Source organism: Diachasmimorpha longicaudata, chromosome 3 (genome assembly GCF_034640455.1).
Source record: "Diachasmimorpha longicaudata isolate KC_UGA_2023 chromosome 3, iyDiaLong2, whole genome shotgun sequence".
NCBI lineage: Eukaryota > Metazoa > Arthropoda > Insecta > Hymenoptera > Braconidae > Diachasmimorpha > Diachasmimorpha longicaudata.
In genome coordinates this window covers 8,697,843-8,724,395 of record NC_087227.1, presented here as the reverse complement: position 1 = coordinate 8,724,395, position 26,553 = coordinate 8,697,843, and the positions used below count along the sequence as shown (strand labels likewise).

The following is a 26,553-nucleotide window of genomic DNA, read 5'->3' as shown; positions in this document are numbered from 1 at the left end:
CCAGCTTCATCTCATGATGAGAGACTTGCTCACGACGTTTCGACTCGGCCCTTACCCAAAATTCAACGCTCCAGACACCCATTCTGCCCTCGGTGCTCTCCCTGGCACTTAAACGCTTTTCTCGCACTCTCCCGTCCCTCTCAAGACTCCACTAAGTATCGATATGGATCGCTGGGGTCTTGAATATTCTAGTTTTCATTATCCCGGTCGATAGTTACTCCAGAGACAGAAGGACGTTCCTCACGATTGCCCTAAAATTGGTTAATTAAGCAAATTTGAGGGTTCAATGTGGAATTTAACCACTTTTTACGTGAAAAAAAAAATCCGGAAATTTTCTGGAGAAATTCAGATTAGAATTACTAGGCTGTCTGATAAAATGGGTTAAATTGCCTAGAACAGAGATAATTACGTGTTCGACAATCAATATTCCAATCACATTGCGCTTCTTTTCCTCGTGTGTTTTTTTTTCGTTCTTTTGTCATTTGAGTAGTGGAATCCCAATAAAAAATATTAAAAATATAATTACGCTCCTCTATCGTTCTCATTACGTGGAAAAAACTCACCCTGGCCTCGCTTCCAACAATAAACTAATGAAAAAAAGTGGAAAAATTGTAATAACTACATGCTCGTTTGACAACCCTGAAAAAAAAAATGATGAAAACAAATGAGAGAGTTGTATCGATAAATGAAATTCGAGCAGACGCAATTAATTCACGTACACTTGCCAATATTTTCTGTGGTTCCAGGAGGGGTTGGGTGGATGAAAATGGGGTGGGGGGATAGGAACTGAGGGGATGGGATATGCGGTGAGAACGTGTAGGAAAATCGAGGGTAAACGCAACCGCTGGCGCACGGTGAACCCCGGCGGCCTCGTTGGCGCTTAAACGCCATCGGCCCCCCAACCCTCGCAGGCTCACCTCCATCCCACCCCCTCCCTTCACCCACCAACAGTGCTACAGAGTTGGACTCTATCGGCGTTGTTGTACCGATATCGGGTGCACATAGTCGACTATTTCTCGACAATGTACGATACAAACGAGGGAGGGTAGAAAAAATGGTGGAAAAAAAATATAAATAAATGGCTTACACATGGGGTAAAGTAATGGTAGGTATTTTTGGGGGTTGAGTTAATGATCGGACAGTTTAAAAGTTGAGAATTTCAACTGTCATGAATTTTATGAAAAATCCAGAGGAAAAACCAACGGAAAAACTCGTGTTTGAAATTAAAATTTTTTTCCTGTTCTCGGACTTTTGCATTTCCAATTTTATCGCAGGAAAAATTCAATAGGGTATTGGACAGTAAAACAATTGATAGATCAGAGTGATCGTGTCTATTTCTCATCCTTTCCTCGTATACCTCTATTGGCAACTGAAATCGATGAGAGGAATCGTCGGTTGGATACCCTGAAGGACTCACTTAAAGTCCATCCTCAATCGATTCCGCCTAATCATCCGGTAAAATCATTCACCCCCGAACCCTTCATGACACCGTATCCCCTGATGCAATTCGGCAGTCCTTATCGCTCACTCGGATAATCACGACGTTTTGGCCACCCCCTGGAGTTAAGGAACACAACCACCCAATGGATTTCCACCCTGGAAAAGGGTTTATGCTTGGACATTGGAAAGGCTCATGATACGATTCGATCCGATAAGGGATGATTCAAAGCAACTTCACTGCTAGGCACGAAATGTGTTTACCCATATCACCTCCCAATGCCTCCTCCCCATCTAGCCAAGCCCTCATGACGCAACCCTATCCAACGACGATCGGTTGTCCATGTGCCAAAACAGCCCAGTGCACTATCAGGATATCCAGATGCATGATATCGGTTGTCCTTGGATAGTGAGTAGCCCTCGTTCTTCCTTCGCTACTGGCAGGGATATACGTGGGAAGCTTGCTGTCTGCTAACACGATTGTCACATTATTCGCGGTCAGCTTTCGAACTTGTGGTTGTTTCTCTTCTGGGAATTCACAGCTTTTACCCATTGGGAGAAAGGTATTTGGGTCTTGGATTGGAGTGGATGGATACATTTACCTTCCATTTGTATCAGCTTTGATTTTCTTTTCTACGAATACCGTTCCTCATTGAAGCACACGCCGGAAAATATTTTATTAAAATTACAAAACTATCGGTGTGGCCCGTAAATAAGTGTCATTTTTACCGTTTTAGTAATTCAGATTCAATTTTGCCGCCATAAATCTGGAATTTTTGTTCACCGTCTGATAAGCCTTCACTCATTGAATGAAGTACACTATTCTATTCTCGTATGAAAAAGTATCCTTGTTAATAAATCATAACAGTTCGTTTTACCGTATCCATAGATCGACATTGACCTCGAAAGTCTATTTAAAAAAATGAATCAATCAAATTCAGATAGCGATTGTTTCCCAGTGGTTCAGATAACGGACGGAATAAGTGTTTGGTTTACCATGCATTCGAGTGGAGTTCGATTCTCTCGCAGTTCTATTTTTTTAACTGAAGTGTTTCGTTCATTCACGTGATGTGGGTACAACAAAAAAAAAATACAGTCACTGTTGGAAATACTTCTGTTTACACTGGGGAAAACCCGTTCCATGAAAATTCTACCGCTTCATCTGAAGTATGTACAGAGAGAGCTATTGAAAATCCGGAATGGCACCCTGTTGTGCAGTCATGCTGTGCAATACTATGGGTTGGGGAAATGGTGGAATATGGTAACGACGTTGGGATTCGATTGAAATGGGTTTAAACATTGTCAATGAATGTTCATCATTTTGGTTGCTTTTGGTGAAACTGGAAAACTTTTTGAAAGTACGTGTAACATTGTTGATGGAGGGATCTGTGAGGGATTATTTCCGATGCAATTATATTTCTGCGAAATTTTTTTGTGAAGAGACTCTCTCGTCTCCATTCAAAGACAATTTATTTCTTCTTTTTAATTAGAAAGTGTCAATATCCCTGAATGATCCGACAACAATGACGTTCGCGGATGAAAAAATAGAAAGACCAGAATGAGATCATCACCTGTAACCTTTTGGTCTTTGGATAGACGTCGGTGATGTTGAAGCCTCGGTGATAAAGGTTAGGTGATATCGGGGCTAATGGACCAGGTTATACCGTTCCATCTACGTGCCAACTCCATTCTGTCCGTCATACAGAAATAAAACTTAATCGTAATGTTTAATTTGTCGATGGCCAGCGCATTTATACAGCTGATTTGTATATGACAAAATTCTCATCCACCCAATCAGGTCCATCTCAGTGATCGTTTACAACCAATAAATCATCAATTAGTCGGTGTACACCGAGAGCCACCGAGACACCAAAGATTCCAAAAGGTTCTTTGACCTTGAATGACATGAAATAAGGTTGAGAACCGCTGATCTCGTAGTTATACATAGAAACACATGCAGACCTCGAATCGGACATTGCACAAGTGCAGCCTTTGGTCTGCTTCTGGCATTCGGGGTTACCACTCAAACTGGCTTGAGGGGAAGGGATTTTCAACTTGCGTACATCCAGAGACAGACTACACCATCTTATTTTCTAATTATACCCCTTTCTATGTTTGGATACATGCCGATATACTTTTTGGCATTGACAGTACACCCGAAAGCACAAATAACGTGCATTCGTAGTGGTACGTTTCATCGTTGAGTGAATTGAGAAGATTAATTGGGATCTTTGACTGGTGGAATTTCATGGTACGGATGGTGTGTGAATTCCTCACTATCTCCTCCTGCCGGATATAGATTAGAGAAATATGGAATTCGGGGATTGAGGGAAATTTTTCGGTGAGAACTTACTCTGAAATTGTTCGGAGGAAACAAATGGCAATTGGAAAAAAATATCACTTGTCTCGTGGATGGATATTGGAACGATTCATTGTTGACGTCATCGATACATCGAATTCATGGGTTTAGCTATGTCGAGCACTTCGTGGGGTTAAAAGGGGTTAAGTATCCGAGTTTGTCTACGTAAAGGAAAGAGCGAAGTCGCAGCCAGTCGTCTGCGAAGATCATTCGTTCCAAACAATCGGCAATTGTTTTAGTTGAAAATAAGTCTCTCATCTATTTTTTTTGCAAAATAAATTATCCAGTGGTGGGAGTAGATTCGAAAACCATGATGAAATCGGCCCGAGGAATTTCGCCGACAGGCCTTGCATGTTTCATCTCGGTGGCGCCGCGATGACAAAAAAAGAAATGGAGGAGGTAAAATTGAAGAAAAAAAAAATCTATATATAATGGAGAAAGAGGCTAGACCAACTCTGAGACTTGGTGGTGTAATCACCCGGGCTTTCCTATTGGATTGAATTATTAAATTCAATTTTTCGAGTAGCGCGAGATTTGAATTATTAAGCGAACCGGAGAAGAAAGAGAAACCCCACGAGCCTCGCTGCGATGCCGCGGTGCTTCCCGTCAAGTGAGTTGAAGTCGTACTCGCTTATTATTTTTTCCACCTCGTAATTTAGTGCCTTTGATGATTGAGATATATTTAACCATTTTTTCCCCTTCCCTCTTTCTCTCTCTCTCACGAGGGAGGGATTGTATGATTAAATTCATTCGTTTGTTTCCGAGATAATTACATAAATGGTTCAACAATTTTTACGAAAAATTCAGTCACATTCATTTGTGATACGGGAATTATTAACTAAAATTTAATGGAAAAAGGGACCGTTCAATAATTACAAGTTATCGAATTTGCGATATCTCTGTGAGTGCTACAAATGCGAGAAAATGAATACACTCATATTTTCTCCCGTATCCGTAATAATCATGAGGATAATCTACATGAAACAGTTAATTAAAAATGTGAGATGAAAATATTCGAAGTCACTGAACGAAAAATATCAGGGTAATTAACGGAGATATAATCAGTCCCCTCGGCTTAAATTTATGAGCGAAAAAAAAAACAAAATTCCCTCACACAGGATTATCTCCGTAAATATCAAAAAAACAATGAAAAATCATTAGAACGGAAATTTAATGATAGAAATGCTGAACATTTTTTGTTTTAAAATTTTTTTTCCATCTTCTCACGTTTCTGAGAAAAATCTCTCGTAAGGAGGATAAAAAAAACAATGCAATGTCACATTCTCCCGTGCAACATGATAACGTATCTGCCGCAACGATTCTTGTCATTTATCGATGATAACCGTTAAAGGTAGTAACTCTCTGGGAATGCACCGGTGACCGGAAATTGCCTTGATACGGTTCTGCACAGGACATCCTGGCAGATATCCTTGCGGCTCTACAAGCAAATAATATATCTATACGTAGCTTATACCCTCCGGGGGTCTTATATATTGCCCAGCAACCCCCTACGTTGGCTGTCACATGAGCAATAATAATCTCCGTTCGGCCAAACGTCATCTGACCATACCCGTAACGTCTCCGAGAGACACTCCAAAGTGATTTCTCGTCGTCCTCAACCCTCGTTTTGCCCCAAACCACGGATGACAGAAAAAAAAAGGAGACTGAAAAATATAACTTGGACGGAAAGAATGAACACAGAAATCATTGAATGAATTCCTAAGGGGTCTTTTGGCCTCTCTCTCTGTACTGTAATTTCAGAATCATTGAATCGTGAAACGAGTAAAAGCCGATCACGTTTTCCTTTCGATCGAGTCCGAGCGCGTATGTGTCCCCTGACGGTGGCCAGTAAACGATGCGAGGCATGTGACATTTTTTTGTTTATCCCCCTTTCTCCTCATCCCTGTTCTCTACAACCCCCGAAGATAGGAAAATATGGTTGAATTTTTTTTAAACTGCAACTTGATTCTGAGCAATTGCCCCTCACAAGTAATTGTCGACGAAATTGAGATGCACTGAAGTCTCTCAACGACATATTTTGTTTTGAGAGAGCCTGTCCTAGTTTTCATTCAATTGTCTTCGGTCTGAAGGGGACAGGACATACACTTGATGATAGTGGACGACGATTCCTGGTCCAGTGAGATGCAGGAACTCGAGTGATCTTTACCGACTAGTTTTACGCTCGATTACGTGGCAGAAACGGGAGAAAAGGATTGAACGAAATTGCTGAAGAAGAGTCTGTGTGTATGTGTGTGTGTGTGTGCTATTCTGTAAAAAAACTAAAATGGGCCATGGTGGAATACATAAAATTCAGGAGAACCTGAGCGCAGGAGTTTACTCGAATTGAAAGTGCATAAGTTGAAAGAGTAGGGGCAGACGTACGTAAAATACACCATGGGCAAAGTCTTGAAAAGGTTTTAGTTCTCTACAAAAATCCTTCTCTCCTAGATCTCTCCTACCCCTACTCCTCTTCCCTCTCCACGTATTATCGTATGAGAAATCCCTCATCGGATACCAATAGTTGGATGTGAGCGCGCGGATGTGGAATAAAGCTCATTAAGGATTCAGACCGCAATCCGCATTCGATGAATTAAAGATGTCGCTGGGGTTTGTGGCGAGTAACAAGAATGGATCTTCCGCCACCCCTATCCAAACCTTCCCTACCAATCTATCCCGCCATTTTCCGGGACAGAAAACGCTATCTGTCGTCAATACCACTGGGACCTTTGATATAACCTATATATTGCTGGCACACGAGCAGTCTGTTTATCTAAGCAAATCAATGTGATCAATCTTTCTGTGAATTCAATCTGCATTATCGAAAATTTTATCATCACACTTATTTCTAAAATACTCTTGACTCTGTCCTTTTGCTCCTTTAGAAAAAAAATCCCTCTGTAACTGATCAATCATTAAACAATTGACAATCCTTCCATTTTCCCCAAGACTCCATCTGTTGAAAATTAAAAAAAATACAATCCCCTTACGAATTTAATCATCTTACAGCTGCCAGTTACGACGCCATCTTGTTAAAGTCCTCCACAAGATGGCTGTAACACCCGAAACAAAGTCTCATAATCCCTGAAATACAGCTCCCAATTACCCTCCTCAAATGCTTGAATTTTTGGCGGGAAAACTAGGTTATCCCCCATAATCGTTCTACCCCCTCCTCCCCCCCCACTCGCCCAAAAGCCCTAAGCCTCACTTCTAACACTTCACCAGAGTATAAAGGAACCGGTGTGTGAAGTGTCAGCGGAAAATCGAGGGCGCCCGGTGTACGGGTACAACCTAACCTCCTCATCTCTCGTATAACCCTTTTGTACCACCACTAGAGGCCGTTAGATAGCTGATGTGTACTGAAAACGATGTCGAAATAGGGAAAAGAGGATGGGAGGATAGTACAAAGGTGTTGGGTTTGCCATGTAGAAATGTTAGTGGATTCGTACCTGCGTGGTTGCCATCATTAGGGATGGTGGGCCATAGCTGCAATGCGGGTGTGCATCCAATGGGTTGCTCGGCTGGTGGTGGGAGGTGAGGGAGGTTAGAAGAGGAGAGGTATAGGGAGAAACGAGGGAGATTGTACGGTACTATATGCACCCGACTGTGCACTATCGTGAAATCCCTCCGCCTAACCTCGCATCCAATGAGGACTCGAGGCGGCCTGGCGAGCGGCCAGGTAGGCTTCGACTAGACACAGCGTCATAGAATGATGGGGGAGGGGGGCAAGGGTGGGATGAGAAAAGGGAGGTATTACTGTAGATAGGCCTTTAGAGATACAGGTGTATATACTTTCCGCCTACGTGACACTACTGTCTATCTTCATTTCCCTCTACGTCAGACAAACTTGAGATGGTTTTTTTTCTTCTTCTTTATTTTTCATCTTTTCGTTTTAATATTGCCAATAAAATTTGGGGAAATGGAGCGAGGAATGTCAGGGAATTGAAATTGTTGATAAGAAATATTTGGTTATAGAGCTTGGGGGCGTTATTATGGAAATATTTGGGGATGGATGGAATTTCGAGATTTCGTTAGTGCAGGTTGATTGATCTTTTTCAGTTTCAATATTTTTATTCACTGTTTTTATTTATCTCTATTGTGTATGATGTCTAGTGGAGACTGGGAACATTGTATCACAAAGATGTGGGGTATTTATTTTCCTTGAGGACGAGGAATAGAGGTTATAACTCCGCGTTTATTCAAATGATGCTTTAGGAACGCGTTCCTTCGTGAGAATAAGAAGAGGATGATGGGGTGGTGGCTGGGAGAAGGGGAAGGGAGTAGGGTGGGTATAAGTAATCCGAGGGTTGGATTCTGCGATAGAAAAGTAGATGAGGGGGGTTGGAAAAGTGGCCTGGAGGTACACAGTGAGGATGTTGAGGGTGCCAACGGTTGAAGAAGGATGCCACGAGACCATTCGTTTCAATGAACGGCCCTACGGAATGGAAGGCATTCTGTCTGTTCCTCCTCTCATTTTTTTTCCCTCCACCCTCGCAGTCTCTCCTCATCCACCTCTTTGATATCCTCACAGGATAGAATCTAACCTATATAGAACTTTATGCGAGTCTCCTCTTCTGAATAGAAAAACACTCGAGCGGACGCCTGATTCTTTCGTCTACTCGAAGCGGCTTGACGTTTTTTTCCCTCATTTCTTTTTTTTTTAACCCACCCTTCTCCCATCGCATCTCGAAGAAACTTGGGAGGATCTCATTTGAATGAAAAATCCACGGCTCTTACTCGCCTCGTGCACTTTACCAATATGTTTCGATGCCATGAGATAGAGGGGAGGGAGAATATTTTTCTTTTTTTTTTCGTCGGTGTAGGGGGAATCCCCGAGTGTGGCGCGAGACCCTGGTGAGAGAAGGAGGCAGATTGTGGTGGTGTACGTGGAGGGGGTTATATAGAAGAGCGGAACAGAGTGAAAAGGAAGGAAGGAAGGAAATCAGGTCTAAAGTAACCTCGAATTTGCTTCGGTGGGCAATCTTGAGATCCCTTATGGATTTCCCGCTCGAGCGTGATACTGTGAGGAGTTGTTGGCTTGGAAAACATCTTTTTCACTTTTTTTTTACAGTTACTTTTTGTCTCTTTTCCAAAGGTGTTTGAAGTATGGGCAAGTCCCTGAAAGCATAAATTTACTTTTTTTCCTTCACTTGGGTTGCGGTGGAAATTAAAAATGAGAAGAAGCAGCATAAATTTACATGCACTTGGACAATCTTTTTCTCGTACTCAGTTGAATCATCGTTTTAACTCATTTTCCGTGAATTTTTCTGCTTTTTCGAACCTCGAAAGACAGTTATGTACCGTAGGGGAAAGAGCAACTGAATGCCTAAGAGCTTTCCAATAATAAAATGCACTTTCCTCATTATTCAGACTTAAATCTTCCAAAAAAAGCTCTTTGCGAAACCTGATACTATTTCCGAAGAATAAAATCAAATTGATGTAAAATTCATGCAGCTGTTAATAACAAGGGAAGAAAATGGACTAGTCCTTTCAAATTAAACCCTCAGGACCATATTATCCCGTAGAAAATAATGATCATCCTCCTCATTTCTGTGACAATTGAAGTTTGCATTGAGCCCTCATAAACATTCAGCTGCTTCTATTTCCAGAATAATTTAACTGTATCAAAAAATCTGAAAATTCTGATAAAAAAACAATCCCTCATACAGCAACACAGGCACCTCGATGTCATGGGGATCAGGACAGCGTGTAACACGATCGAGCTTATCACGATATAATCGTACAGGTATTCGCATACGCGCCACTGAACTCGAAATGCTTCCATCCCCCCATCTGTTTTCTGTCGCGTGTCGTGTCGTTCACGTTAATAAAATAATTACTCCCCTTCGGTAATTTATAAAGCGTGTGCACATAGGTGAAACAGGCAAAAGGGAAGGGGTTTCACGGGGGCAGTTGAACGTTCCACTATGCACCGACGGGTAATTTTGACTCGGTTCGATTGTCGTGGAAATCCCGGAAGCGAGTTTGGAGCGTCGAAAAAAATTCAACGAGCTATCAGTCGCACTGGGAGCCAGGGCAACCGTCCAAAAAACATTCTCATTCCAGCCCCCTCAATCCTCCTTCTGTCCTCCGAGAGTACACGTACAGCAAAAGGGAGGGGGGATGATCAGGATGGTGAAAATAAGTCGCGGGCGCGCGTCGTGCAATTAAGGAAACGACTGTCGTAAATTCTGTTTTAAAAGTGTTGGGGATTGGGAATGGGAAGAATGCAGGAGACTACGGTCGCTCACAATGAAATTGCTTCCATCAATTTAACGAAACGAGAGTAGCTGAGACTAATTGACGAGACGTCGATAGTTTTAAGGAGGTGATGGAATATTGGGAGTTGTTTGAGTTTATTAATTGTCAGTAAGTAAAAAATTCAAGTGGTTGATGGTGATGACGACCTCGTTTATCAATTAGTTACATTACATCCACATCTCCAACTGGAATAACTACAACGAAGAATAAATAATAATAATACAGAAAGACGAAATAAAGGTCCTTATCTTCCTCATGTGGGAAGAGCCCTGCGAGATGAGGAATATCATCCCCCAGAGTCAATGAATCGTCTCAACGTCTGGAAAAATGAAACATCTCTCCTTATCTATGAATCAGACTTTCATGATTGAAATGACCAGTTGTACAGCTGTCTTGTTTTCCTCTCCCAAAAATCTCAACGTGAAGTGAATCATTCTTCACTGTCTCCTCCCCCAACTCACAAAGATACAATCAAAGCAACATTCTCCTTGGAATCAATGCACTATTTAAACCAAATACTCGCTGATAACCATCTGACATAAACCACAGTAATTTGACAATTTCCGTAAAACGATACTACCTACTTGCAGTTGCATCGTAAAGTAGAATCCATCTGGACTGTAATGCCCTCCGGATACCAAGGATAGTGAATAGCTGAAGATATCCTTTTTGGTTTATCGATGCACCCGAACAGGGCGAATAAGCGTTGGATATATAACAACCGAGTAACTATTGTGCATTACGAGGTCCTCAGAAAGGACAAGAGTGAAGTGGTGGGTAAGAGGAGAGTCGGCGGTGGGAGGGGGGAGGATGGAGAACGCCTGGATAAAGCGGCGTATAATTAGATAGGGTGCAAGATATATTTGGAGCTTGGCCATGTTGGCTGGACGCCAGACTTTAGTCTTGCATCTCCCATGCTCCTTTTCCCAACGTCGTTGGGTTACCTTTTCGGGTTGGCGATGAGGGGCTGGGGGAAGTAAGAGGAAAGGGGGTTGATACTGTGATCCACGTGTATGTATATTAAACGTTCATGAATGTACCGCCTTTTGGGTATAAGAGGGCGTAAAGTTACACAGACGACGCAGGACAACGAGTTTTAGAAGAGGTTAGGAGAGATTGGGTGAGGTTTATGGCTTAGAATATCCATATTTTTTTTTTTCATACTCCGAGGTTAGTATGAAGTTATTGGTATTGACGGGCGTGGGGGAGGGGGCGAGGAGGATTTTCAAACGAGATTTTACGGGGAAATGACGAACATTTTTATGGGTTAAAATTTCCGCGTCGTGAATGTTGTGAGTTGGACAGAATGAAGAGGAAGTGATGAGGCATTTTTTTTTCTGGTGTTACAAAATGTGGAGAATATTTCAGGGAATTCTCGGCTGTTTTTAGGTTATGTCAATGTCTTTTTGTATTCACACATCATCCATTCATCCCACCACAATGTGTCGCTTCAACTGAAAATTCAATGCATTCACGAATACCAAATCACATCATTCAATCGCTTTAGCCAGAATAATTCTGATACATTCACAGCCCCGAGTATTTTCAATTTTCATTTATTTCCATCAAAATGACGTTTCAAAATCGCGTGCTATTTGGCCAATCAAATTTCACAAAGAGAGGATGGACTTCAACCGGTGGGTACCTCTCGTATATTTCAGATATCTTGAAAAATCAAAGTTTTAATTTGGTTTCAACTGAGGCCCCCTCCCCCCTTAAGTCACCCCACCATCCCTACCCCCCTCCAAATAGCAATTATGAAAGTTTCAAGGTAATTGGTTGAGTGTGGTACCGATTGGCTCCACGGATGTTACGTTGTGAGTGGAATAGTGGGAGAATGTTTGCGTGCCCTCTCAGTCTGACACTGGCACAAGTGTCCTCACCCCTAGATTTCCAATAAGAACTGTGAAAAATCTCAACTCAATCTCAATTTGCGATTGAGCGATTTCCGGGGGAAAATAGTTAAAAATGTCGTGACATTTTTTTTTTCACAGTTCGTTGAAAGAACAAATTAATTGACGACCAGAGAGGCTGAAGGGATCTAGCAAGGAGAAGGGGGATGAGAGGGGGGAGGGAGGGAGAGGGAGGATCAAGCGGTTCTAACGACTTTCGAGTTTGATTCAACGATAAATCTCGAATCTCGTTTCGTGGGCTTTTACGGCCACGGGAAAAGGAAGAGAGCGTCCCGCGTCGGCGAGTTACGTCGAAAGGGTAAAAGTTGTGAGTTAATCTATTTTCTCGTAAAGCAACTTTAACCCCTCTAGTCTCCTTCCCTCCCTACCACCCCCTACCGATGCCATTTTTCATTTTATTTTCTTGGCACTGAGGATATGCGTTTTCTTACACTTCAATAAATTTGTAGAGAAATTATCAACAGACATTATGACTTCTTGGTTTTATTTTATTTATCGTTTGTTGTGGTTGTATGTTGCAGAGAGCCTCAGAGAATACTTCACCAAGTATGGGGATGTCACGGAGATTATGGTTATGAAGGATCCGACAACGCGACGATCAAGGTAGGATTTTTAAATTAATACCGAGTTTATTTTATTGATAAAAATCGGATCTTTGATCTGGTATTGGTGTTAGACTTCAATTGCGCGAGGTTTGGCCCCTTTTTTGACTGGCTGGGGTGCGCACTAGGTGGATTGATTTTTCTGAAAATAGATAAGCTAGGTTTTTTGCAAAAAAAAATAAAGTGAAACTCATTTTTCAGACGTCAAGCAATAGTGCTGGGATATTTCTAGCTCCACGTGTTCTTTTTTTCTCATTAATTTCACAGAGGGGCCGATAAATAGGGTCCCTCGGCACTGAAATGATTGACGAGCCAAGGCCATGTCGTGTTAAAAATAATTCAGGCGAATTTTAATAAGAGATTTGTATACTCGAGCAAAAAATGGTTTTTGTCTTCCCCCTTCGTAAACCTTGTGGCACTTTTTCTTTTGGCCTCAAAATAACTAGTTGAAGAAAATCCTCAATTCATAATCTGGAACAAAATGTATTATTAAGCTGGCGATTATTTCCAATTTCCCAGTGATAAAATTCCTGGCAAATGGAGAGGCGTGATAATATTTTAATAAACTCGAAAAAAACTTGAGTGCCAATGGAGTTTTAAAGATTAAAATCCCTCTTAATTAAAGGCTAATATTCCCCGGAATTCTCACTGGGAAATTGGCAAATTTTCCGAGGTACAAAACTCTATACTCACCAGTTATCCCCTTCACTTTTCCACACCGTCTACAGCTCTGAATTGAGAAAGTCAGTTTTAGGGTGGGTCTAATCGCTTTGGAATTTCACAACCGAAAATGTTCGAATTGCGTCTGAGGTCTTCATTTATCTTTCTCCAGCGCTCACCCTCACCGCGCCATTCTAATTAATTGAACCTTGAAAGTTTTACTCTATTTAGAGTTGAGAATCATGGAGAGATGATAATTTGAGTATTGAATGGAGAACTGAAGAGTAAATAAGCAAATTATGATGGATTGAGGAAAGCGCTGAGGGGCTGTTGAAAGTATTCTCGGGATTATCTTCATAATAACGAGGAATTGAAGGGATTTCTGGGGAGTTTCATGAGGTGTATTCAACGCTACAAACGATCGAGTTACTCGAGTGAAAATTTCAGAAGAAATGCTCGGTGAATTTGCGGAAACCCAAGCTTCAACGATATTTTTTTAAAAGAACTCTAGATTCCATTTAAACAACAGCACATGAAATGGGAACACAAATGCTGATAAGGATTATAATTATAAATCCAATTATTCACAATAATATTTTTTTCGCCACCCTCTGAAGACCCCCGGAAGTTCACCTCAAAAAATGTGTCGACGTTTCTCTCTATCCAGTGAAAAAATACAAAATTCAATTCCCTCTAAAAATATCCGAAATCACGGAAATGAAATTTCAATAATAAACCCGATAACTTCAATTTTCCAATGTTCCATTTCACCGCTCCATCCGTTCATAATGTATATTCTTTCATCACCCTGAGAATTTCAATATTTTCCATCATTCTCCCGAGACCGTTTTATTTGGGTCACAGTCCTCAGATTGAGATCTCATGATTCCTCATTAAGAGAAGCCCAAATTCTCGTTTAGTTGCAATCTCAGATGTTTTTAAGAAGGGATGGGGGAGAAGGGGAGCGAGAAAGAAGCCACCCCCATCGACGTCTCATTTCCTGCCTCGAACTTATCAAGACAAATATCCCAGGACTGTTCCTTCTCTACGTTTCTCAGTCCTTTTCTTACTTTTCCGCCTTTCTTGTTGAGAGAGAGAGAGAGAGAGCGAGGGAGAGGAGGGCGCACTGGCAATCGGAAAAGAACTCTAATGAACAAACTATCCTAATTTCAAGAACAGCACTGAAAGACGGTTATTTTCACTGACGTTTCATTTAGAGTCTACTTGGAATTTCCTGGTAAATTAATATTTGTGGATTCTAGAAAGCTCCATGAAATGGTTCTACATAAAAATCATTATTTTCCACTGACGCAATTCTACAAAATTTCCCTGCAATTGCTGCACGATAAAAAAACTGAAAAAATGTCAGCTAAAATTTTTCACAGTATTTCACACTCATGAATAATGCGATATAATTAAAGCATTGAACATAGCCTCACGTAGACTCGAGTTAAAATTTTCTCGGGACTATTTCCACTCACCTGAACTCAAACAATAGAAAATCCAGAAATATCCTATTTCATTATCCTCCCCAAGATAACACATTTCCGTAGCGGTTTAAATCGTCTCACGTGTCTGATAGCGATGCACCCACACACGTGAATGAGACAGAAAGGAGAATGGAAGATGTGGGGGAGTGTGTGGAAGTCGGAAAATGCCAGAGAGGGTGGTAAAGTAATTTATCAGCTCGTCCGATAGGTAGAAAAGGGGCTGAGCCTTCACGGTTTACATACACTCACCATTTGCCTTTATCCCATCGCCTATTACTCCTCCATTTTTCCCTTCCCCAGGCGAAGAAAAATATATTTTTCATTAAAAATACTGTCTTCATACCCTTATAGATAAACATAAAACACAAATAAAAAGGAAACGTATTGTCCGAGGAAAAAAATTCTCCAATTTTAACCGAATTATCAATCATAAATTTCACGAATAAAAAAAATGAAATTTTCGTATAAATGGAGGGAACAGATTTGAAAAAAAATGTAATTGAATGAATTGTAAAAATGTGAATTTCCATCATGATAACGGAGAAATCACGGTAACGTCCCACATAGACCATCATCCCCCTCTTCTCTATTTCACTCGTACACAAGGATCACGCGATTGCCGCGTTAATTCCCGTAGGGCACAGCAGGTGTCCTCGTGCGAGAACTCACATTAATCCACCCCCTCCTCCCTCCTCCTCGGTGCACTCATATATACCTTAACCGAGAGGTAGTAAAACGCTACGAAAGAGGTGGTTTGAGGGGTACGCAGAAGGGGATGTTCGGTGCTATCTGTTTAGCTCCGGGGCGTCCCCTTATTTATTCTTCGATTAACTACGCTTGGACGCCACGCACTTGCGCTTGGCTACCCACATTTAGGGGTACCCGGTTGTAATATCAGTGGAGAAATAATTTGTTTTTGATCGAACAAGAAATTACGGAAAATTAAGGAATTAAAGGGAGGTATGCGTTAATTATTCAACTCCATTTGTTCCAAAAATTATTTTTGTCCCGAATGAGTTAAAGGGGAGGTCTCCTAAAGCTCATCAAAAGGAGCTCATAATTAAAAAAAGATTAATAACCAAATTTGTTGATGGAAACAGAGAAAAATTCTTGAAAAATTACGTTCCTGTTCCGTATTCACTGAAGATTCCATACTGTTCCATAATTTTTACCGAATATTATTTTAACTGACAGATTAAGAAACATGTGCGTAATTTTCCAAGAATTTTGCGCTCTGTGTAATCATAGTTCTAATGAAAAAAATCGTGCGAAAGAATTCCTAGTAAAAATGTGTTTTTAAAAATTCTCGTTCACACAACCTCAAACTCCAATTGCAATTCAACCACATCATCTTAAACGTTTCATAGCGCCATATATCTCTCATTTTGCTCTTCCACCGCCCGAGGAATCAACTGAATGAACGTGCCAGGCGTCACTAACTAAAACACGCACCAGAGACTGCGCTATATACACGAGATTTTATGGACAGAATATATATATAAAAATGTTTTTTTTTCCTCCTCCTTATACCTCCGTTCCATCTATTTTTCGTTTGTCTTACCTATACATGTATACACTTTTTACTCTCAACAACGTCTTTTACGACACCAACCTGTAATGCCAACATTACACGGTACGTACACGCCCAGGACGTGAGTGAGATACGACACCGTAAAGTCCTTTCCGCGTCCGTCGGGTCTTGTCACCGCATCTCCCGTGTATTTTTGCTGATATAACGCACATCTAAAGCACTTGTATATAGGTTATGCCAGTGGTGGTGGTGTTACGTTATAGTTGGAGGAATGGGATAGGGTAAGGGGTTGGGAGAAGGTGATAGAGAAGGTTTGAGTTGTATCACTGGAATGACAATTTCAACGGTTTATATTGTTCCCTTCTAATGTCAGTGATAAAAAAACATTGGATACTTTTATTGCTGGGTTTTATGCGACATTACAATGATGCTTGTTGGTAAGTCATTGGTGGTGATACCATTGTTGAGTAATGTTTGTATTTATGACGGGACTAATAACGATAGAGAATTTATTTCAATGATAAATAATATTGTATTCGCTCGGCAATGGCACAAGTAAATGTCGTGAATTTCTCTTCTCTCCCTCAAGGGCCGCCGAAAAGGACAAAAATTATTTCTCAATGAGCCACATTGTCTTCTGACATCGACGAGAGTTCTATTTAAAATTCATGTACAAGTGTAACCACATAAAAACTTAACACGCAACACCTGTGACCGCGATCCGTCAGTATCAACCGCATCATATTCAAAATATAGTCAACTCTCCCCACTCTTAAATCAAAGGTATTAATAAATTTACCTCTAAAACCGCAACGAGATACTAAAATTAGGGCTCGTCAGACGCTTCTGAAATGATCTAGACACGAGTTGTTGGAATTAATGAAATTTTCATGAATATTATACCGTAGATATCCATAAATTCTTGGCAGGGGTGTGACATAATGCTATGGTCGGACATGTTTATTTTTACCAGCGGATTGATAAATGCCTGGGGAATTAAATTATTTGAATCTGTCTTTTATCTGTTTTTGTGGAATACCAGGAGTGAAATGGGCGATGATATACATAAATGCACACTCGACGATGTTGTACATTTTGTATCATTGAGTAAATCATAGTTGGTACCCGGGGTGTATATGTGATATGTCGCTTGTTTTGAATTTAATGGACATGAAATTGAGTGTTATGTTTTCCTGGCAACATGCATGTTCAAGTTCTACCCCATATAATCTACCTTTTTCAATTTATCATTGTTCTTTATTTTCATTGTAGAGTTACAATGAAGTGCGAACATTTCTGTCAGTTACAGGGTGAAAATTATTGAATGGAGAGTATTTATTAATTGGTAATGAGGTAGAGAGGGAGTTGAATTGTCCATTTCACACCAAAGCTCAACACTTTTGAATTTTACCACTGCAGTACGAGGGTCGAAGGGGAGAGGTGATCGCCTAACGCAGAGATCATTTAACCCACATTTTAACAATAACAAACACATCATTGACACCTTTACTATTCACCTCTGGTATTTGAGGTACGGTAAAGGGGTCAAGGAGTCACCCCCATTTCTCCCATTCGATCCTTCTAATTATACTTAATTATCTCCACGCCTGACACTCCCAAAAAATTGATCCTCAACAATAGGTTGACCCTCATTTTGGTCTTGACCGGTCAATGTTGAGGAGCAATTGTTCACCCACATTATTGGACCCTCACATTTCAACGGAATTAATGCCCCTAGAATTGTTGAACAAATCATCACGAACAATGGCTCCACCTCAAACTGCAATGATTCCACTTATAAATTTTAATTACAACTGCGGCAAGTGGCTGGAACAGGGGTGGGCAATGCAGGGATGACCGGAGGTTGAAATAGTCGTTGCTGTTGTTTCGACAACGAAGCGCGTGCTAACGCCATTTGAGGAACTATTTCGCAGTAAGCATCCCTGCGACCAGTTTACTAACTAACTCGGGACATTTGTGCTTCTCTATCTCTCTCTTTTCAGACTGGCAATAGATAGATTGCTGCTGACCCCGCGCATTAAGTTATTTTCTCCTCTCCCTCATTCTCTCTCGATTCCTGAACTACATATCTAGTTGCACTTCCGTCGCTTCCCATCCGGACTAACCGTGTTGTTGTTGTCTCACTAGTTTTGCTAATTAAACGTCCGTTCAAATCGTCCACTGGTAGACATTAACGAAGCGATTTGTGACCTCAATATTTTTGTTTTAGTTTATAGGATATTTTCATCCCTTTTTCCACTCCCTCGGGAGGCGGATGGCGGCGGGGGGAGGAATGGGGAGGGGATTTACAGTCACTAACGGAAGCTCTTGTTCTGTTCTGTTGAATAATTCCCATCACTTCGTTTGTCCAAAAATCCGAAACTAATTAATGGAAGTTAATTTGCTTCTGTTTTTCGGGTGTCAATCAGGGTAAATTGGAATGCCAGATTATACGAGGGAATTGGAGGAGGGGAATGAGGGATGGTGGATTGAAATGAATTGTTTGGGGAACATTTTTGGGATATTCTGGGTGAGGATGAACTTTTTTTTTTTGTGGGTTTCGGTTATGGATTTGTGATTTTTGGGTCACAGACCGCTGATTGAATAATTCTATTGATTATTGTTGTTCGGCGATGGTAAAAAATTAATGATAATTGAGGATGATGATTATTTCTTCCCGGCGATGCGGATGATTTTGGGTGAATAATAATCTCTCACTGACAAACATGGCTCCCTCGGAATCCCTTTTAATCCATAATTCAAACATTTCGGAAAGTTTCTTCGCGTAATATTCAGATTTCCTCAAATATTGACACTCGATGCGTGATAATTGTGCAAATAGTGGCTTTTTCAGTGATCGGTATGGCTGACTAATGGAATACCGCAGGCATTTCATTGAATGAGAATAACAGAAAATGTTGGAACATGGAAAATGTAAATAAATAAATAAAGTGCAGAATGTGAGAGTAAATAGTACACAGAGATGTGTCCCGGGGCGGTGTGAGTGGCCTGGAAACTCTTGCCACCTCGCTCCAGTCCTGGAACATTGGTGAGAAGGGGACAGAGGCAAAAGGCTGGTGAAAACACTCGTGTATGTCAATTCGCCATTGCACGACCAAACAATTCCAGGGTTTGCCAGTCCAGCATCAGTTCGCTCTACTTTGCGTCCGTTTATTTGAGAGGGGAAGGGGTGGACATGTATCATCGGTTGGAAAATTTGCGGGAAAACTTTCAAACAACGTCGGGATGATTGGGAAATTAGGGGTGTCAAATTACCGCCAATCTTTTGTTGATGTCACTTGATTGATTCGAATTTATATCGCCGCATTGTTGAGATGTTTTGGTTGAAATACGCCTTCGAAATTGGTTAAAAAATTTATTCATAATTTTATTTCATTTATTATTTGTCGACACTCACTGAGATCTGACAACTCAATTTTAGCTCAATTGTTGTTGGACAGTGGTAATGCTAAAAAATGTCAGAATTTATTTTTCAATTTAAAATTAAATCCTAAAAAAATTACAAGACATGTGAGAAATCGCCATAAATATCATAGTCACAACATGTATTTCAGTTCCGACGGTCTGGCGTTACATTTGGTAGTATCCCTTGTATATTAGATGACGTGTCCACTATTCGATCTGTTGCCCATGACACTTGATAAACGGACAGACGGAGTATCTCAGACGTTTCTATTAAATCACAGAGGTAAATGCTATTTCAAAACTACCTTGGAAATTCGTACACGTAGAAAATCGACGGAATGAACTCACGTCATCAAATAAACTCAAATGAATAAGAAATAATCCCTTCCAAGCCCCGGGGTTTCATAAAATTTATTTTGTTATATTTTCACTACTATATAGAATCCTTCAAAAGATACAATTGTTCAAATTAAAAATATTAATAATGACTTTATGAAATTACTAATAACCCTGGCCCCTCCCCCTCTTAAAATACCCTTTTCCAAATTTTAAAGGCCTCCCAACGTAAGCATTTTCTCGTCTGAAAAAAATTACCATCCCCCCTCCCAAAAAAAAAAAAATAAAATAAAGCGAGAATCCACTTTGCAGTTGCTTGTAAGAAATAATTGAAATGTCTTCCGCGGCATTGATTCATTTCCCGTGTGGCTTTTGCATTTCATTTTACGGTAGAGCCCGCTTTATATGCCATCTCTCTCCAACATTAGACCCCAAAAATACACTTCTCTCTCCATTTTCGCAGTAAAAACAGCCCGGATGTCTCTCACGAGTGTCTCCAGTAGGTCGCGAAAATAGCGACTAGGGTGCAAACAGGGGCGTGAAGGGGGGGGAAATAGCCGTCGTGGGGAACGAGTGAGAGAGAGGGTGAAAAAAAGGGGGGGGGGGAATAGATCGAGCGATAGGGCATGAAAGAAACGTCAAGACCCAGGAGAGTGTATGCTATCTGATTGGACGGGTACAAGCGTCTTCTTGAGGGGGGTTTTTACGGGCAAAAGAGGTGAAGTTTCATAGGAATGCACTTATCCGATTGGCTAGCGTGATTCCGCCACGTCAGCTCTCGTCTTTTCCGTCTATCTTCGATTTTTTATTTATTCATTTCAGGTCGTCAGGCATTTTTGGATTCTCAGAAATATATCTAGATTTTTTTTTAATAATTCAATATGTTCGGGTGGTAGGGAATGGAGGGATAGGTGAATCAAATTAATTTTTATTGGAGAGAAGGAACAATTCCCAATTGATTGTCATAATACGACTAGCTAATCATCATTACCAACAAATAGATTCATTACACGTCAGGATTAAATGACTTAAGATTAGAATAAAAATTAATTGAAATGATGAGACGATTGGTCATGTCATACTTTTAGGGAATACTAGGATAATTTTTATAAAAAAATTCCATTCGTATAGAGAATAAAAAAAAACCCATCCCCGTCTCCGGTAATGCAAGAACGGGGGAAAAATTATACAATTACAATTGTCCATTCAGCGATAAAACAATACCTCCTTCCACCTCTCGTATTTTCAATATTTGAATAATGATCCTGGGAAATGTGGGGGAAAAGGCAGTGGAGTCTAGAACTAACGCATCGCTGCTATTCACTGATTAACGCCGGTAATCAGAATCGGGTGGATAACGAGATTATTCGAGTTCTGGTGAGAGAACTGGCAGAGGGTTGGCGAGTAGGGGTGAGTGGATGAGTGGGCAATGAAGGCTACAATTCTGACGTCCCAGTTCGTTGATTGAACGAACTGGGTTCGCCTATGACGTCATTTCAGCCATTTACATTCACCCTGGTCACTAGTTAACGCGAATACTCATTATTTCCTGATCTTATTCCGCTGAATTCACTCGATATATTTACCTTTTCATTTTCCATCGCTCTTCATTTCTTCACATTCGTTAATCCGCGACTTTTGTCGCGGAATGAAAGAATGATTCTATTATGAGTTCACAAAAAACGCAAATTCATTTGCCTTGATAAGACTTTGCAGAATTATTCTCTCCCAATTTTTTAAGTCTCATGAGGAAATGATACTAATTGTGTTATACTATTCCAATCATAGCCCTGACACCCACTTTTATAACATCAATAAATGTTCTGTTCTAAAAGTTTAGTCTTTGGATTATGTTGGAGGAGAAATTGGATTATAATTAGAACTTGAAAGTTCTTGGCATACACTCCAATTAGCACATGAGTGAATCATTCATAGCAATATGACAAATTAGCAGCTCATGACATTTGACATTATCGTATTTCGAACAGTTCCATGGCTTTCCTAATTAGAATACTTATGAGAAATTAATTGACAAGAAATATTGAATCTGATAGAAAAGAAAGCACAGAGACATCAACACTCCTGTCGAGTGGGGTTTGTGTCATAAAAATTCACGAGGTTCACTTACAATATATTCCCTCTCACAGCTATAAATCACAATAGGTACTCCACACTTGCATATTAAACCTTCGTATAATTTTTCAACATCTATCCGTTGAAATTTGTTTTGAAAAACTAATAATTTCCAATTTTTTTATCTATCCATTTTTTTATTTATTGATTTGTTTCTGAAATGTCATAAAAATTTCACGTACATTCGCGTAAAATGTTTTCCCTCCCACAGCAATAAATTACAATTGATACTTCACACTTGCATATTAAACCTCTTTTACAACACACCACCCCCTAAATAACGATAAAAAAAAAATGTCCAAAGATCCCATGAATCATTTTGCACTTTTATTTTTGCATTAAGTCCCCCCACCGCTGTGACGCTCCTACAGAGGATAAAATGAAATCGTGGTATCGATAGTGCGCACGCGAGGTCACAATTCCTTTTTTTTCCCCCCCTCAAACTCCTCTTCACTGTAACGGATTCTTGTGCACTTTGGGGCCAGCGAAAAAGTACTTAAGCCGATTTTCCACTGGGTACGGGCGTCTTTTTTTTTTCAACATAGAGGGAATTTAAGCCCCTCCCCATCCAGTCGTGTCTGCAAAAAAGTAAATAAATAAATGTTTAAAATACCACTGAGAGTGGTGGAACAATTTTTAAGCGGAAGTAATGGTCTTTAAAGGGATTTTAGTGCCACTTTCAGTTACAGTTACATTTCATCATAATATTTGCTTTTCTTTTCCGTGTTGAGAGGGAAAAATATTGTGGGCAGTGTTTGACGAGTATTGGAATTTCCTGGATAGTTGAGTTGTGATGTTGAGGTGAAACAGCTCGATTTAACGTGAAGAGGGGTACGGGACCAAAAAAATCATCATTTTGTGAGTGAAAAAAAAAATGTACCTGAAGCTGACGCAATCAATGTGATACTCTTCAATTTTACTGTAGTTCACCAATGGTCATACAATAAGCGTCAGTTTCCGTAATGACAAGCATTTGAAATTCGACAAAGCGATACCGACAATCGTCATAAAGATAGCATTACTCCCAGTGGTGGGAGGGAATCACCGATTTCACGGAAGGGGAAAAAGAACTCCGTGATCAGCCAAACCACCGATACTTAATAATTTATGTAGCGAACGATCGTATCGGTTCAGAGTCTTTTGTGCGGTTGATATTCAAATTGAATTACCCTGTCGCGACGATTTAATGTTTTAGTGGATGAGAGTAGACAGGAACAGGGTGAGAAAAATCTGAAAAAAAAAACGCGTAATGCACTTCAACGATTTTTCTCAATTGATAATTCCAGGGAAAATAATCAAGCAGAGGTAATAATTCATAGCTGAGAGGTGTCGCCGTGCTCTCAAGCGGCGGAGAGGGGGGCGGGGGTGGGAAACAATACCGTAACATTGGAAATTCGCGATTCGGGCCAAGTCTAGGGAACTTCGAAGGATAGAAAGACGTGCAGGGGGCGGCAGGTCACAACGTGTAAGCGGAATAAAAATCGTAAATCTCATATTTTAACTTGTAAAAAGACAACGAATAATCTGGCTGAATCGAAGCCCGTATATTCGCGATTATATACGATTTTACTCTGTTGGTATTTGTGTGCTGAAGCAAATAAACGTTTTCACATGGGTTGCAGTAGTCGGAGGGTAGTTTTGGGTACACACGTAGCTCTAACATTTTCGTACCGTGAGGTAGAGAATTGGTGTATGGGTTTGCTATTGATCTACGAGCAATGCCACCACGATTTATGACCGGGGATAATGCATTCGGAATGTGTTTAACTGGGGAGAATTCAAAAGTCAGACGCGTTATACTCCGTGACCAAATGGTGACTTTGTTTTTGTTGCATTTTATGTGTTAAAACAATTGATGAATTTTTTATTTAACGAAGCGTTGAAAATAATCTCCAACAAAACCGTAAGAAATCGTGGCGATATGAAAATTCAGTGGAAAGGGAACGGCTGAAGTTCGACACCGGTGAGGCAGTGCTGCCATCCGTCGGCCCGACGATGAAATAAAACTCTCTCATTCCCCGCTGCCCCTTGGGTGTGTTGAGAAAAAAAAGAATGAAAAGTGCACGACACTCTCGCTTCGGATGACATCAACATTTTTTTTTCTCCCTCTCGTTTTCCCTTTCGCTTGTAAATTTCAAACTTAATTTTTCCAACGATTAAATCACCCTAGCGCGAGCTTTGATTACAGGGAAACGCCAGTATTCATGCATCAATCCGTACCATCGATGAAAAACCATGTATTCATTAATTAATTAACTTCATTCGTTTGATCGAACTGAAAAAAATAATAAAAACCGAAATTACTCAATAAAAAGGCTTTCACGTGTCCTATTGGGTTCATGAGTGTGACTATTATTCGCACTAATTTTTCAATCAACTCCAGAGGCAATTGGATGGATCAATTTTTTACGCTCGTCAGAGCTTCACACAAGAATAAACTATCAAAATTTTCGAACGAATATTTTCTCCGTGAGTGGCCAACAACTCATGCGTAGTTTAGACATACGATCCAACTTACCCTGACTCATTCCATCCAGTCCACAGGCATCGCACAATGGTCTCTTTACCGCAGAAAAAAGAGTATGAGGGGGCGGGGGGGTGAGGAGCGAAGGCAAGAGAGGATAGAGTGGCAAATGGATCTCCTCTATCCCTGAAACCGGAAATGAACGAAATGGCCGCTAAGCGAAAAGGGTTCCTTTCTTTGATCGAGCCAGGGACTCCAATGGTGCCGCGTAAGGGAGGAGGGAGAGGAGGATAACTGAAGCGAGAGGGGGGCAGCCATTCGCAAAAGCCACCTCTCACAATCTCCAGTGAAATTCCCTATCTGAAAATCCGGGGAATGCGACGGGAATTAAACGTTCGATTTCCTCCAGCAATTCTCAGCACTTTTTCTCCTGCATATGTTTCACTTTGTATCGCTGAATTTTTTCAAGGCATTTTCGAAGCTCTCGAGGGTGGGGTTGGGGGGGAGGTGGGGTATCGGCGGCTGCTCAAGGGGTCGGCTGATAAGGCACGGAGTTAACACGGTGAGAGCTCTTCGCGCTATTTGTCAGGAGATAGCTGTTGATGACGTGAAACGACAAGGGGTTATATCTTTGCTGGGTTCTTCTCCGGATAATTTTTCATTCGAAGGTGGTGAGGGAAGTGGGAGAATTGAAAAAAATTGGGGTAGGTTTGTGAAATGGTGACCATTACTCTTGAATTTTTTTTTTTTAGTGAGAGCCCTCGCGGGTGGTCGGGTTTTTTTAAGGGTGAATTCAGTTTTGATAGTGGGGTTTGTAGGTTTTTGGGATTGAGTTGAATATTCTCCGCGGAGATATATACATTTGATTCTGAAGATATTCCATATTTTTTTTTTTAAATGCGGGGGAATGTGTTGGAGTGCGAGGACTTTCGAATAAAATTGTCTCAAAAATGGGTAAAACGTTTAATTCAAAAGTTTATTCAGGTGCTATGAATGCCAGCGGGCCTTCCCCCTAAAAATTTTATATTCTTATATCTCTCAATCTGCACAACCACGAAACGACGAAGTAATATTGAAGGCACCCCCTTGAGCTTTCATCGTCATCTCCCCCATCCCCGTCATCTTCCCTCGCCGTTAGCTCATGGCATATAACCAGAGCGACGCTCAAGGCTGATCCATATGTAACACGAATGAATATTCAACCCTCCAGTACTAGCTCACACCCAAAGCTTTCCTTTCTACCCATCACCGTCACCATCATCCTCTCTTTCAGAACACCTCCCCCTCGTAGATCTTGAGTGGCCAGATAGAAGGCCAATGGCGTTTCGTCCTTTCTTACAACTCCAGATTAACCGGAATGACATGGACGTTGAAATATCATGGATATTCCCCCTCAGATCTTCAATTTTTTTTCCCCTCTTCTCTTGATTATTTTTTATTTTAGTCCAGTTTCACGGGGATCAGCTCATCTGTCTAATGAGATCTTGAATTTGCATGATTTCGAAAGGCATTAGTCCAATCTAGTGCTTTCATTCTCTAGTCTCTTTGTGGATACTCTTATTCGACTGACGCTTTTAACTATGTAAATACAGTTTATCCATTTGAGACATTTGTTGCTCCATTATTTTTTGAAAATATGAGAGAAGGCGCGCCCGTGATTCCTCTCGCCGGAGAGCAATATTCCAATGAAATTTCAAGGCGTAATTTTCCTATGAAAAATTTTGACTCTTCCAATTACTTAAATGGAAAGAGTCTTTAAACCTTAATAAAGAAAACCCAAAAAATCATCCCCCAACCCTCGCGACGGCTGAAGGCAACCAATTCATTACATATTCTGATTGACGTCGGTCCTCCTCTCCTTTCTTTGAAGCGAAGAAGCTTTTCACCGAGCGATTAGTGAAGTTCAATATCTCCCAACTTTTTCATCCGCCTACAAAAGACTCT

The 26,553-nt window shown here is 40.7% G+C and overlaps 1 protein-coding gene across 8 annotated transcripts in view; it reads left to right on the top strand.

The window, feature by feature from the left end:
- Positions 1-26,553, top strand: part of Rbp6 (RNA-binding protein 6) — a 329,371-nt gene that overhangs the window by 108,279 nt on the left and 194,539 nt on the right. For all 8 annotated transcript variants that reach the window (XM_064116332.1, XM_064116330.1, XM_064116331.1 and 5 more), the window contains one exon: positions 12,489-12,570. In XM_064116332.1, coding sequence (XP_063972402.1) covers positions 12,536-12,570 — 35 coding nt within the window. In that variant the 5' untranslated portion in view covers positions 12,489-12,535. The remainder of the gene's footprint in view (positions 1-12,488; positions 12,571-26,553) is intronic.